Genomic DNA, 16,265 nt, shown 5'->3' with positions numbered 1-16,265 from the left:
TGAATTTAGTTTTGTTGTTTGGTACAAATTTAAGATATATAGTTTACACATGCAAATATGTCCCATATAAAATTTATATAATTTAATACATCCTGTGTTGTTCTTTAAGATCTTAACACTTTATAAGGTTTCTATTTAGGAATAACTTTAAAATAACAATTAAAAAGGTAAAAAAAATTGTGCAACTTACAGGTAAAGCAAGGTATATTTTATAATATCTACGGGTGATTCACAAAGTGGACACTGACTAAAACATAGAAATTGTATACAGAAAATATGCACATCAGCCAGCCATAGACATAGATGGAAAACCCAGAAGCAAGCCAAAGAGGGGAGATGAATGGCTATCATACAGCTCATGCAGACAGCCCACCTGAGTGCTGAAGTTTATGGTAGCTTATACTTTGTAGAAAAGGTTAGAAACACCCTCAGGCACATTGATTTAAAGGTCTGTGAAACACAAAGCAGATTAGAAGCAGAAGTCACACTCATGCAAGGATCTGTCAACACTGAAAAATGACCAAAGAACTAGATGAGATGGATATAAAAACCATAGATTCACTGCACTTCTGTCATTCATTTAAGTAGTTACAAATTAAATAAGGAAATCTCCATCTACATTTTGAAAACAAATTGGTGCAAATTTCATATGCCTTGAAAGCTTACTCACATAAACATTTCCTAGGGGGTGGGTAGATAAATGAGTGCTACCACAATAAGGTAAAATTTTCTCGATGATGAATTTAGATACATTGCCACTAACAATGTAATTGTAAAGAAAAGACATCCAATAACATCCAGATGAGCTTGGATTATATTTATACCCAATGAGCCTTAAATATTGGTAATATCCATTTCAAATATAACTTTAGGATATATCAAAATAAGCCTTATTTGGGACACTGATTTGCCTTATAAAGTAGTTTTTTAATATTTAGGATAACCCTGGTAATACATTTTATTCTATTAAGCATAAATATCTAAAAAATAATAGTCATAGAAAACAATATGCATGTGGTTTTAATAAAAGAACTATCACAAATTTGCAACTTAGGACATACACAGAAAATCAGTTCACCTAGTCTAATTGATTACACATTACTGTCAATTCAGAACATAACTGATTCCGGATGATTGTGACCCAAATAAAATATATATTGAATTTCTACTCAATGATATTAATAATGTATTAGCTAAATCCACATGACTTTGTTATTATTCAGGCTGTCTAAACTGGAGTTTTCCCAACTTGTGAGCCACCACACTGACATTCCGTCAATCTGTTACAGGTATATCTAAGATATTAATCACCTGGGGCTGTCTGAGGTAGCCAGTGAACTTCAAGTAGCATGGTCCCCTTACCCCAGAACATTACAGAAATGTTATAATTATCTATTTGTGCCAGAACTAGTCTAAGCAATATTCAACAACCTAATTGACTTTGTAAGAGACATAATTTAAAGTTAATATTGAAAATCAGGAGTTTTGCTTCACTTTTCCTTAAAAAAATTACTTTATTTCCAGCTTTTTCCTTAACTACCCTGAATTTCTCTAGTGTTAGTAGCTTATGACTTTAAAAAAAATAACCAGGCTACTTCTATTGGGGAGGGAGCAATGCCAAATAAGCCCACTAACATAAATAGCGGCCAATTAACATTTGAGAGCTTGTTTGGAAGTTCTAGCAGGGGAAGCACCGCTACTGGTACACCCCTGACAGAAGAAAGGTCCTCCTCTATCAGGGAAGGTCATCCCCTTGGATGGAGCATGCGGCTTCAGGAGGGACTCACATGGAGCCCTGAGGGGGCAAGGTGACACCCACCTAGCCAGCCAGATCAGCCGAATCAACCCTGGTGATCAATGTGGTGACAGATGTTGCAGCCAGATTGACCTCACATCCACTTTTGAACAGTATAAACTAAATTTTTACAAACTTGCAAAGATTCAAGACAATTTTTTCACAGAATATAAGCCAAATACAAGTCAATCATTTAAAAAATGAGGACTCAATTTTCACATTAATGAATATTTACCTCAGTCCAAATTCAATTGTTGCAATTACATATTCAGTTATAAGTCTATAAAATCTTGGAGGGCATAGTATCTTAATGGCCTATCAAATAAGTAAAAATGCTGAAAACTTACTGCGTCCAATTTTCTTGCACTGTGTTGCGTACTATAAGGGTTGTGTGCATAACCTTGCTGTAAGAGAGCTTTCCTATCCAGAGTTGTAAGGTCATCTGTGTTGGCTTCGTCACCTTGTACACACTATACATGAAAGCAATAAATGAACCATCATACTCATATTTATAATATTTTTAATTGAAAATTAGAGTTTATTATATGCCAGGCTAAGTGTTTCAGATATGTTATCTAATTTTCCCCCTGCCAACTGAATGAAGAAGCTATTATTATTATTCTCTTCTATATATGAGAAAACTAAGTCATCCAGAGTTTAATCTTGGAGATACACAGTTAGTAAATGGAAGAGATGTTATACAAACCTAGGTCTAATTCCAATTAGTAATTAAAATTATTAGAATATTGGTTTTTAACAAAATAAGGGAATAGATAACTACTGAATATCTCAGTGATTATTTGTACAGGGGTTAAGAGTACAGCCTCTGTCAATTGCATTGCCTATGTTTAAACCCATCTCTTCCACTTTCCAGCTAGATGTCCTCTGTGTGCTTCAGTTTACTCATAGACAAAATAGAAATTAATAATAGTAACTACTGCACCAAAATGATTAAGAGATAATATATGTCCAACACTTGTAAAAATTATGTGACACAGTATTAAATAAAAAGTAGCAACTATTATAACTATTATTGTCCATGTTAAGTCTTTGCAAAATTAATAAATGTGGGCATGTCCATTCCATTATAAAATTAAATTCATAAATAAAATATTAAAAGATGAGTGTAATCTTTGAGGTAAGAATTCTTTGGGATGCTAAAGAGATAAGCAACAAATTTTTCTTAGAATATGAGATGTGCTTAAACTACCTTAACAACAACAAAAAAGTCCCAACATGGTATCAACTTGTCAAAAACTTAATAAATTTCAAGAGTTTTTACCCCCAGGGCTTATTTTCACTTTAGATTTTCATTGAAAGGTCACACTCCATCTTCACACTCTGTCTTTATGACCTTTGATTGCTATATAAATTATTATTATATTAATATATTTGTTAGTGATTTATTGCCTGTTTCTCCTAATGTGAATTCCATGAGGACAGGAACCTTGTTTGTCATTTTTATCCCTGGCGCCAAAACAGGATCACACATGGTGAGCATGTGATAAATATTTATTCAATAAACGAATAATGAACCTTGGTTAAATATTTACTATTTGAAAATCAATTTATGAGGACACTTCATAGTTTTATTTATTTACCCACTAATATACCTGTTTTTTATATGTAGTGATTTATTTATACAGGTACCAAAAAGATGCCTAGCATTACATAAGGTAAATTGAGCATATTAATTTAATATATATATTTAAGTATAAGCAAAGCACTACATTATGTTTGCTTTGAAAAAAACTTTTGAAAGGATTTTATTTTCTTTCAGCTGGTTTTCAACCTTCTACAAAAGGAAAACAGTGACATTTCCGCTTGGTACTTCAAATTTAACTTCCCCAATCCAGACTTCCTTGTGGTCTTCCCCCAACTCCAGTTAATAGGAACTGCTCAGGCCAAAAGCTTTAGACTCATTCTTTTTTTAAAATTAATTTAAAAATATTTAATTGACAAATAAAAATTGTGTATATTCAAGGTGTACAACATGATGATTTGATATATGTATACATTGTGTAATGATTACCACGATCAACTTAATTCACACATCCATCACCGCACATAGTTACCATTCGTGTATGTCTGTGTGTGTGTCTGTGTGTGTTCACATGGTGAGGACACTTAAAACCTGCTCCCTCATTAAATTTCAAGTAAAAAATACAGTATTTGTAACCACAGCTACCATGTGTACATTAGATCCCCAGAACTTATTCATCTTATAACTGAAAATTTGGACCCTTTGGCTAACATCTCCCCATTTACTCAACACCCCCCGCCCCCAGACTCTGGCAACCAACATTCTACTCTCTGCTTTTATGATTCAACTTTTTTAGATTCCACTTGTAAGTGAGAACATTTCGTATTTTGTCTTTCTGGGTCTGGCTTATTTCACTTAGCACAGTGTCCTGCAGATTCATCCATGTAGAATCATTCTTGATTTTCCATTTCTCTCAAGCCTACAACCAATCCATCCATAAATCTTAGCCCTACCTTCAGAATGTATCCAGAATATGACCTTGTGAGACCACTTCTTACTCAAGGACACTGCTACCACCACCTGGGTCCAAGCCATCATCATCATATCTTGTCTGGATTATTGTGACAGCCTGCTCAAAGGTGTTCCTGCTTCCAGCTTTGCCCTATTCTCAATAAAACTCATTCTCAAAAGAACAAATCAGCTTTCTGCCTCAGAGTAAAAGGCAAAGTCCTTACACGGCTTATGAGGCCCTCTGATCTGCCTCCCAGGCTCCCTTTAACTCTGACCATATAGTTAAGCATTCAATAACTATTTGTTGAAATAATAAATAATAAATGAATGAATTATAGTGATCATTTCTAAAACTAAGAGGTGGTTTTTTTAATAGCATGGGTGAAAAAAGATATATCTGGAATGATTAAGTACGATTAGGAAATTAAGATATTTTATATGAAATTGAAGTTTAATGATTTTCATGTTTTATTTAAAGATGTTTCGTTATTTTAAAAACATATTATGCACACATAAGTTTACATTTTAGGTAGCAAAACAATTTGACAAGAGATTCATCACCTTTTTATACTAAGTGGAAGGAAAACTCAAAAAAGGAAATTTGCCATTAGAAATGTTATGATTTGGATGTTTGTCCCGTCTAAACCTCATGTTGAAATTTGATCCCCCTGTGTTGGAGACGGGGCCTAGTAGGAGGTGCTTGGCTCATGGATGTGGATCCCTCATGAATAGATCAATGCCTTCTCTCAGAAGTGGGTGAATTCTCGCTCTATTAGCTCCCCCAAGAGTTGGTTATTCAAAAGAGCCTGGCACCTGCTCCCTCTCTCTCTTGCTTCCTCGCTCGCTATGTAATCTCTGCACACGCTGGCTCCCCGTCAGGCTCCACCATGAGTGGAAGCAGCCTGAGGCCCTGACCAGATGCTCAAACTTTTATTTTACTGTTCAACTGATTATCAGTTGATTCATGTATCAGCCTGATTTGTTATAACCATCAGCTATGGTCATTAGTTATTGTCCTGGATCTTAAATATATGTAACCTTAGCTTTTCTTTATCAGTAAAGAGAATCAATTTACATATAGCTCCCTGCTTTAAAGAGAGACTGGTATCAGGGACTTTTATTTTCAGAGATTACTATTACAGAGTTAATTCATATAATTGTCACAGAATTTACTAATAATCCATTTATACAGCAGTTTTGATTCTTAAAATGATATACACTTAAAAAGACATCAAATGCTCAAACCCCGTAAGTACATGATTGTTATACAGTAAATCTAAGGAAACCTTTTTTATAGAAGTTCTTTTGTAAGACTACCAAAACATATTAAACATAATAATTTCACACTTTTAATGTAGATTTTAAAAATTAAAGAAACAAAACAGTATCTTTCCCAGCAGAAAATATGCACATGTTGGCTTCAAAAAACCTCTTTATTCATACTATATATATATATATATTTACCAATTATATGGAAAGATTTGCAAATGAGATTCATTCCTCTCTTAAACCAAAAGTAAACAAATGTCCATTTGAACTTGTGTTCAAGGAAATAAAAGTTTTACTTTGAAAATATTTAGAATCATTTTGCTGCCACTCAATAAAACAAATGCTTACAGAAACCCTCATTCTGTTTTCCCAGCATATTTACAGTGATATAAATATCACATGGTATATCTTGCAAATATTAATGATACATGACCAGATGCTAAAGGGTTGTGAAATTATCTTCCCTAGTATTATAGACACCAGGTTACCATATTTGTGTACATCTGTTTGGGTTTAGAAAAATTCTTGTAAGATTAAAAAGATCAAATAATCCCATGAATTTTATTACTCTTTCAGCTAAACACTATGTGATTTATTTAGTTCTAGATAGTTCATACATGGATTAAAGAAACATAGCTGACATGATACACCTATCTATCAATTTACCATTTTTTTTACCTACAGGAAAATGCTAAGCAACTGCAGCCATCAGACTTCCCTGAAAATATATTATTCTTATAGAAAGTTAACTGAATTAAGAATTCTATTCAAGCGTCCTCTTCTTTTGGTCAGTACTATTGTATACTACATTTCTAAACAATTCTTTTCAAAAATCAAGATTGACTTTTTCTTATGAAAGCCATTAAACTTATTATGTTTAATTTGCTTTTTATATTCATGAATAGTGAATTTATACCTAATTAACATTAAATGAAATCATAACAATTTCAGTAATTCATGATGTTAAAAAAATTTCCCAAAATTAGGCAAAGACAATCATGAAGTGATGACAGTTTTAGAATAAAACGAGGTCACTATAAAGTCTGAAACCACTTTTCAGCTTTAAAACTTAGACTTTGAGACCATCCAAGTTCAAGACAGCTAAATCAAATATATATCAAATATATATATAATTAAATATATATCATATATACATATAATTAAATATATATATAAGATTGTCTTATTTCCAATCTCAAGACAAGTGAAAAGTTTCTAACAGAAAAAAGATAACTAAGTCACGTGGCTCGAGTTTTGTGTCTGAAAATGGTGATAATAATCCTTTAAAATTTTTGTGAAGAATGAAATAGTTCTAAGCAAAATACATAAAATAGTCCCTGAAACACAGAAATAAATGTTAGCTACTATCTTACTATGACTAACAGCAAGACATATCAGACAAAAAGACATTTCTGTAATATGTGCAGTTTTTTTTAATCTCATTAGAAATTTATAAAGCCTCATACATTACCTTTTTATCTATCTTATTTCTGGGAGATTGTTGATAAGTGATATTTGATTTTGTCTTTTCTGCATTTCTCTGACTAAACTGCCTATATCCCTCTCTCATTTCAGTTTCATATTGCTGATATTTTAGTTTATATTTTTCTGTTGGTGCTGGTAAATTTTCAGGTATCACGTCCTGTTCCTATAGGTAGAAAGAAAAGCATGCAATACACCACAAAAAAGAAATCAAAATAATTATTATTTTCCTTATTGACATTAACAGGTTTACCATTTACCTTAGCATTTATGTCTAAAAGACAGACCATTATAATCTATGCTCTAAATACAGGTGATATTTAAAACATTCAGCTGGTACAACATCACTGACCAAATCAGAGCAGAGAGAACTGCTTGGAATGGGCACTCACCTTAAATATCAGTAAGCATGTACCATGTTTTCTAGCTGAAGATCAGTAATGGTTCTAAAAGAATCCAAAAGGAGAAAAATCGACTTTTCTTTCTTCTCAGGAGTTTTAGATAAGCTTTATTTTTCCTGCCCCAGAAGAACTTCATTGTTAATCATTGTTTTCCAGAACAGACATGGGGACTGGAGATCATTAATGCTGGGAAGCACTGGTTGCCATTTCTAGACTATTGACATATTCTACCTTCTGGTATTATTTGGTTCCCTGCCACATTTCCATATAAGTGAGAGATAATAAAACCAGTGGATAAAAGAAACCTAAAAGAACTACTAAGTACCTATGAGGGCATAAATATTGACCCAGGGAGGGACAGACACTCCAAAAGGAGCATATAAAGCCAGTCCAACCCTTGAAAAGTATTGAGGATATACAAATCTAACACAGAGAAGGATGAGGTAAAGGTTCAGGGTAAAAACCATAGCAAGATACAGACCAGGGTATTATTCATGCAAGTTTTCAAAACAAAACTGAGGAGAACATGATGAGAGCCAACTACAGGAGGAAGACTAATAAAGACAGGAAAGCCCTACTTAGAATACTAGTCAGAGCCTGTATTCATAACATGAAATGAAACACTAGATACGTCTGAAGTATAAATATGCCCCAAGGAAACATCATGGAATAGTATATTTACTTACACTGGTTATGTCTGAAGTATTAACTTGTCCCAAGGAAACAACTTGGAATTAGCATAGCTACTTATTTACTCCCCAGTATTCCAGTAGCCTAAAATATGATTCCGTTTCCAAGACACTAATCTTATAATACATCGTTAAACTAGCAAGATCTGATCTAATATTCTGCCATATTTTTAAAATCCCTGGATTACATATTAGAATATACCTGTACTTTACCAATTTCATCAAAATGTTTGAAATACCATTCCTTTGTGTGAAAAAAATGTGAAACGAAGTAAAATTATTTCACCAGCATTATTGCTTGGGATTTGAATATATAAAATATTTAAACTTGGCAAAACATAGATACAATAAAACTTCTGGAGTAGATACTGTGCTAATAATGCATACTACAATTCTGTAAGATGGTAATAAGCAAATAAATACTAACCAGTTCATATAGATGATGCTGAGTATGTGGTATTTGACCTGGTGTGACCCAGCCAAGAGTAGAAGATGAATTTGGTGGGTTAAAATGAACCTGTGCTGTACTAAGTGGAATATATGAAAAATCATCCTAAAAAATAAAAGGTAATTATACTTATTATATGCTATATGTAATATTGTGTATGAATGTTTATTATATTAAATACTAAGTAAAAATTACCTCATCATCAGAGTCAACAAGGCTTCCCAAATCAAGTCGTGGAACCCTGAAAGAAATAATCTATGCATCCCATAACTTTTTAAAATGAGATTTCAATAATTGCAAATCATATATGTTATATCTTATATAAAAAGGTACATTGAAGTCAATGGTGTGCTGGCTCCTACTGTCTTGTGACAGGCTTTTGTTAAACGTTCAGTAATTTTTCAAGCTGGTTGCTAAACATAGGCAGCATTAAAAATAAAATAATATGAATTTATCATTAAATTATATTAAAAACAGAAGTAATAAATACTCAAAATTAATCATTTCCTAATGATTAAGGTTATTTATGTCTATCATATCTGTTTGGTAATATATTAGTGTGCATCCTTTCCAACTTTATGCTCAATGATGTTCTTAATATACAGATAGCTTGAAATTAAACAGGGTGGGATTATTTATACTGAAATTGGCAAATGTTGTAAATCGGTCTTGATTTATAATTTTGTTGATTTCTGAGACTTAAAAAAGTGATGGAGAAAATGTTAATAATGCAGATTAAACTTAAAAGTGTGCCATGTCTATAGCTATCACACAGTGAATAGCATCAAAATAAACTGAGGAAATACTGCTTTGGTATTCAAAACTATTATTTGATTCAGCAAAGAAATCATTCACATCACTTTACAGTAAATGAAAATAACAACCACCATTCACGTTGGAACTACACTGGTTCATTAATTGCAACCATAGGTTAGCTAGCGATACAGAGTTCAAGAAAAAACCAAGAGAGCATTCTATGAGAATCCGTTGGCTATCTGAGATCTATGTTAATGAGTTTATATATTTTATCAGTATTTGTAGATTGCTACACATCCTTTTTATCAGTAAAAGTTATAATAAACTTAATATATACTTAAATTTATTTATAATGAACAAGTAAAATTTATAATAAACATATAATACACTTTGAGAAAACCAGTTGTTAAACATTTCGCAGCACACAACTGGCACAATCATTGTTACATACTCAATATCTTATATCTAGCACTTGCACCCAACTCTCTTCTTCATGTCTAGATGAGCATACAGGTTTCTATTACATAGAACCACAGGAAGTTGTTGATGTTTGTTCATTTTTAATCTCTACAAATGTCAATGTTATGTGGTTCAGCCTAGTAAATTATTGACTTTTTAATTTTTATTTTCCAAGAATCCCTGTAGTCTAAAATACTTGACAGAATATAAAAATCATATCATTCAAATTTTAAAAGGCAAAAATAATATAAAATATAAAACATAAATTAATGTATTCTGGTCCAAAAATAAAATAATTTTAATAAGATTTGTAAAATTGCCATATTCCTCTAAATTAAAGCACAGGCCAATTTATCTTTAAATTCATTTGGCTAAACCAATTATAAAATGGAAAACATTTAATATATTTCTTTAATAAATGCATTTAGCTGAATTTTCTAAATGAAAAAATATTTTAACTTTTTCAGGAAAATATAAAAATAAAATTAAAGAACATAAAAAACAAAAGAAATATTACTTATCACAAGAGCTATTTTACTTTTGGCATAGTTATTTTCAGACCACCCATATGCATATAGATTTTTCTATGGCTCACCATCATAGCTACATGTATAATTTTGTTTTCTTTTTTAACTAATCAATGTGTCATAAATACAAGCCCATTAAATTGTTCAAATGTTTTGAAATGTGACTTACACTGGTGGGCAGGAATTCTGATTTGCCCATGATTCGGAAGTCCATTTTTGCTGTAATGAAAAAAAAAATAGAATCAGTATAAATATACTCGTTATACTTTAAGAGATAAGCAATGAGCAAATGCAATAAAGCTATAATTTTCTCAGTAAAATCCACATAAGAAATACTTATTAAGCCCCTTCTTCCTGTCCGTGAGACACAGATAAAATGGCAAGCAAGACAGATAATTCCAGCCCACATAGCATTGTGTCTGCTGGGGAAGGCATTCACTCAAATAAACAATAATGGCAAAAATAAGTCTATGACAGAGCAACTTCATAGCATGTGTGCCCAGCCCACTCGAGGGAATTTAGGAAGCTTTTCAGAAAAAAAAAAATACATCTTTTAAAGGAAGTTCTAAAAGAGAAGGGAGAAAACTGCTTCAGCCAGGAAAGGACTTGTGCTGCACAGGCCCACAGGCAAGAGTTAGCATTTGGAAGGGGGTAAAATCCAGAGTGTGAAGAGGTAGAGCCAAAGCCAAGCTGCTACATTCTAATACAAATTAAGGCACTTGGACTTTGTCCTAAAGGTAATGGGAAGACACTGCAAGATTTAAGCTAGGAAGTGACAAATTTATATATACATGTTTGTGTGCTTGTAAATGTTCAATCTTACTGCTGAAAAGCTGTTCGAAGACATGAAAATCACAGCAGTCTTAGCCACTATGGAATAAATAATATGTGTGAGTCTCAGGAAAAGCTCAAGTTAATAAAAACAGAAAATAATTCATCCATCAGCACATAAACCTAATTTCTGAAATGTCATGTGATTTTTTTTGTGATATTGATAGGAAGTATAGAAATTCCATTCAAGACTGAGTTTTATCACTCTAATTGACCCTAACCATAAGAGAATACAAACTTAACTCTGTATTAACTTTAATGTGTCATAGTTTTAAATACTTTTCTAATAAATAAAATGGAGAAGTGGTAAAATTAAAAAATAATCATTTAAATAGAAAAATATAGATATGACACAGCCTAAAAGAGCAAAAAATTTTCATCGCACATCAAAGATTTTCTTTATTTGTGAAACATCATGACATCATCTAACTTTAAGAATAAAAATAGAAAAAAACTTTAGAAAGCTAAATAGAGTCATAATCATAATTATTATTCCTCAGAAAATGTTTTAGTAAACACATATAGTCTTCTTAAAGTTGCGGTCCCCAACCCCAGGGCCACAGAGCTCCCGCACACCCAACCCAGTCCATGGAAAAATTGTCTTCCATGAAACCAGTCCCTGGTGCCAAAAAGGTTGGGAGCCACTGTTCTAAAGTCCCAAACATAATAGCATTAGAATGGCAGTTACCTTTCTTGTCTAGTTCCAAAAGGATTATGCTCGACAATTCAGAATAAAGATAATTTATAGTTTATACATCCCTAAGCCAGCGATCAGGAAACAATGGCTCACAGTCCTGTTTTTGTAAAACAAAGTTTTACTGGAACACAGCCATGCTCATTTATTTGCCAACGGTCTATGGCTGTATTCACATTACAATAGCAAAGTTGAAAAGCTGCAACGGAGAGTACACAATCCATGAACATGAAGCCAAAAATATTTCCTACCTGGTCCTTTATGGAAAAAGTTGGATATTTTTGCATACTGTCTTTTTCATCTAGTATACATTATTTCTACATTATCGCTTAAAATCATTTTTATGTCTACATAATACTTCATCTAGAGGTGGTGCAATAATTTATCTAATACTTCTCAATTGCTACATATTTTTCAATTTTTTTCACTATTTTAAAAAAAGTACTTCAAAATACCTTTATTTAACTTTTTTTTCTACATTTTGGATTATTTTCTTAGAAATATCAGGACCGAGATTATCTGGATCAAATAATTGAAAAAATTATATAGCTCAAAACACACTACCAATCATGTTTCAAATCATGCACCAATTTACAATGCATCATCGCCAGCTCTGAGTGAGCACTTTTAATATTACCTTTTTCCCTAATTTAATACAGGTGTAAAGATATATCATTATGTTAACTTGCATTTCCTTGATTATCAGAGGGGCTGAACAACTTTTTGTGGTCTTATCTCCTACATGTATTTATCCATTGTTAGTGTTTGTAATGATGCTATTTTTAGCATTAAGTATCATTTTTTTAAAAAGAGTTTATGTTTTATTTCTGGCTCTTTTTACACCATTTCATTTCAGAAATAGCATCTAATAATTTGGTATTGACTATACTGACACTTTGCAGATAAACTCTAAGAGACAATAATCTGGATATCTGGGATTATTTTTTCCTTAAGGAACAAGTTCTAAAATAAGCATACCTAACTCTACCACCAGTTGGACCTTCCTAATAGAGAGATAATTATTTGAGCAGAAAAAGGTAACTATAGCAATCATTCTTTTAAGAACTTAAACCTTAAGCTTTTCCTAACAATCAACCAGGAAAAAACTGAAACCTCGATAATACAACCAAACAATCGGGCAGAAAGGTTGTAATACTGTGCTTGATATTTTGACTAACAACAACAGCTTCTTTTACTCAAATTATCAAGGAATTCAGATTTAACTCATACCACAATAGATCATAAGAACCTAAAAGCATTAACTAATTCAACTAAGGAAATTGGTTCAACACAAACTAAAGAGCACAGGTCTTGAAGTCAGAACTGGAGTTCAAAATCCTGGCAAGTAGAACCTCAGTTGTTTCGTATCTAAAAATGTGAATAATAGTACCCACCTCAAAGGTCTGCTATAAGAATTAAGTGCTATAAATTAATCAAACATTTACAGTGATCACTAATAAGCAATAGGTATTCAGTATTTAGAATAATAATAGCAAGGAGATATATATCACTTTTATATATTTCCAAATTAAATTTGATATTTACCCAATTCTGTGATTGATACATGGACAAAGTAAGCTCAGGCTTACACTTAATTAATCAATGACATATACAACAGTAATATTATGAAGGTTGACAAGAAGAAAGTCCTAATACTAGAAGCCCAGATTCTCTTCCTACCTAGCTACCACAAAATGTAATATTGGTTCTCCAAAATAATTTAATTTTGGTTTAAATATAAAAATAGAAATTTAAGTGATCTCTATTTCATACTTCCATATTTTTAAACATATAATCATTACTACCCTGGCTGCCTTCTGCACCTTTTTGCCTATCAGAATTCTGTACATTCTTCCAATGAATACAGATATCATTTCTCACTGAAACTTTCTCTAACCCCACATTCAACCATTGCCTCTTCTTTGAACCTCCATATATTTTGTTTATATTTTGTATATATTTCTGTAGTAGAATTTAACGCTGTTGGAATTATAAATTTTGCCTACGAAACTAGAGGCTCCTTGAGCAAAGTCTTTTCATCTCATTTATTGCTAGGTCTTTAACATATAGCATTGTGCTAAGCACATTGATAAGTAAAAAATAAATAAATTCAAAAGAATCCAGTTACTGAGATTCCATTTTAAATAAACGTAATGGCCAGGTACAGTGATTCACATCTGTAATCCCAGCAATTTGGGAGCCCAAAGCGGGAGGATCACTTGAGCCCAGGTGCTTGAGATTACAGTGAGCTACAATTGCACCACTGCACTCCAGCCTGAGTGACAGAGCCAGACTCTGTCTCTAAAAAATATATATAAATAAAATTTTAAAATAAACATAAAGTATACTTTAAAGAAAGTTTGGTTCACGGTCTCTCAAGCCTCCTCTGAATATCAACTATATTGTACATTATATAATATAACCATTAAAAGTATTTTTAAAGTTTTTAATAATGTAAAACTGCTGCTTTCTAACTTGGAACCAGCAGAATGGCTCCCGCAAAGAAGGATGGTGAGATTAAGGGCCGTTCTGCCATCAACGAGGTGGTGACCCAAGAATACACCGTCAACATTCACGAGCGCATCCATGGAGTGGGCTTCAAGAAGCATGCCCCTCGGGCACTCAAAGAGATCCGAAAATTTGCCATGAAGGAGATAGGAACTCCACATGTGCGCATTGATACCAGGCTCAACAAAACTGTCTGGGCCAAAGGAATAGGGAACGTCCCATACCAGATCCATGTGCGGTTGTCCAGAAAACGTAATGAGTATGAAGACTCACCAAACAAGATCTATACTTTGGTTACCTGTGTACCTGTTACCACTTTCAAATATCTACAGTCGACGTAGATGAGAACTAACCGCTGATTGTCAGATATAGCAAATAAAGTTATAAAACCACCATCACACTTTGAATAAAGTTATAAAATCAAAAAAATAAATAAATAAAAATGCTATTCCTCATGTTATATAAAAAAGCAGGATACAAAATTATATATGCAGTTTACATTGGGGTAGCAATTATGTAAATCCACTAAAATGTTCATAGGGTGTTTCTTAGTGTTGGAAATATTGATATATTTTCTTATTTGACTATTTTTCTTTTATATTTTATGTACATAAATAGATAATTTTTCATATAACACTAATAAGACAATAAGCTTATTTTTAAAAAATAAAACTAACTCAAGCAGTGGCAAATTTTCATGTAATTATTATCTTCAATTTTGGTAGTTCCATTCTCTAAATCTAAGAAATGTTTACCCTGAATATTTGTGAGTATAAGTCATCGTAAAAACTTAAAGAAAGCATCAGAAAATTATTTACTGAATCATCCTGAAAGAGGAAAATTATATAGCTTACATACTTGTAATGACTTCTTTCTTCCAGAGAATGGCAGAATTTGGCTCCTAGAAGCAGCAGCAACTCCTTTAACCTCTAAATCCATTCACGTTCGTGTAGCTATCATGCGGTATACTTTGAAAAATGGAAAGTTAATATAAAATAATAATTCTTACCCTAATTTTAAATAATCCATACAAATTACATAATAATACTACATGGAAAGAAATCATGTGGTTTATCACTTTTATTAAATATTTCTTTCACTCAAATCAACTATTTCTAGGATAGTTAGATCATGTCCTATGGCAGTCTGAATAATGTGTCCCCAAAGGGGTCCACATCTTAATCCCTGGACCCTGTTAATATGTTACCTTACATAGCAAAAAGTACTTTTCAGGTGTGATTAAGAATTTTGAGATGGAAAAATTATCCCATATTATCTAGTGGACTCTAAGTAAACAGCACGGTCCTTAGTAGGCAGGCAGGAAGATCAGAGTGAGACAGAGATGTAAGGATGGAAGCACTGGTCAGAGAGCACCGAAGATGCTATGCAGCTGGTTCTGAAGATGGAGAAAGAGGCCATGAGAAACTTCCAGAAGGCAGAAGTGACAAGGAATAGAATATCTCGTGGAGCCTCCAGAAGGAACCACCCCTGCTGACAGCTTAGTTTTAGCCCCTTAAGACCCATTCTGACTTCCAGAACTGTAATAAATTTATGTTGTTTTAAACTACTAAGTTTATGATAATCTTTCAGCAGCAATAGGAAATTAACGCATGTCCCTCTTCTCTACCACACTGAGATATACATTTATTTTCTTTACTCCTTTTCTAAACCTTTATCAGTTCTGGTTTTGCCAGAGTGGGCTGATGAAAATATTTTTAGCAAACAGTATTCTTCATCTAATACAAAGAATAAAACAGAGTGAATCCTCCAATTAATATTATGTGGTGATTCGTAAAAATACTTGCGAGAGAATGTTGAAAATAGTAAGCTTGCAAATATTTACGAAATAAAGATCAGATGACTACATCTGTCGCCAAAATTTTGTATATTTTATTTTATACTTCATCCTTAT

At 32.5% G+C, this 16,265-nt stretch overlaps 1 protein-coding gene and 1 pseudogene across 1 annotated transcript in view; one reads left to right on the top strand and one right to left on the bottom strand.

Moving 5' to 3' along the window:
* Positions 1 to 16,265, bottom strand: part of CAPS2 (calcyphosine 2) — a 49,298-nt gene that overhangs the window by 28,277 nt on the left and 4,756 nt on the right. The window contains 6 exon segments of the mRNA XM_012652981.1: positions 2,143 to 2,265; positions 7,030 to 7,206; positions 8,558 to 8,683; positions 8,774 to 8,819; positions 10,490 to 10,539; positions 15,212 to 15,321. Coding sequence (XP_012508435.1) covers positions 2,143 to 2,265; positions 7,030 to 7,206; positions 8,558 to 8,683; positions 8,774 to 8,819; positions 10,490 to 10,539; positions 15,212 to 15,321 — 632 coding nt within the window.
* LOC105817321 lies at positions 14,335 to 14,694 on the top strand (annotated as a pseudogene).

This window comes from Propithecus coquereli, unplaced genomic scaffold, assembly GCF_000956105.1.
Source record: "Propithecus coquereli isolate 6110/MARCELLA unplaced genomic scaffold, Pcoq_1.0 Scaffold407, whole genome shotgun sequence".
NCBI classification, from domain to species: Eukaryota; Metazoa; Chordata; class Mammalia; order Primates; family Indriidae; genus Propithecus; species Propithecus coquereli.
This window is presented reverse-complemented; position numbering and strand designations above follow the sequence as displayed.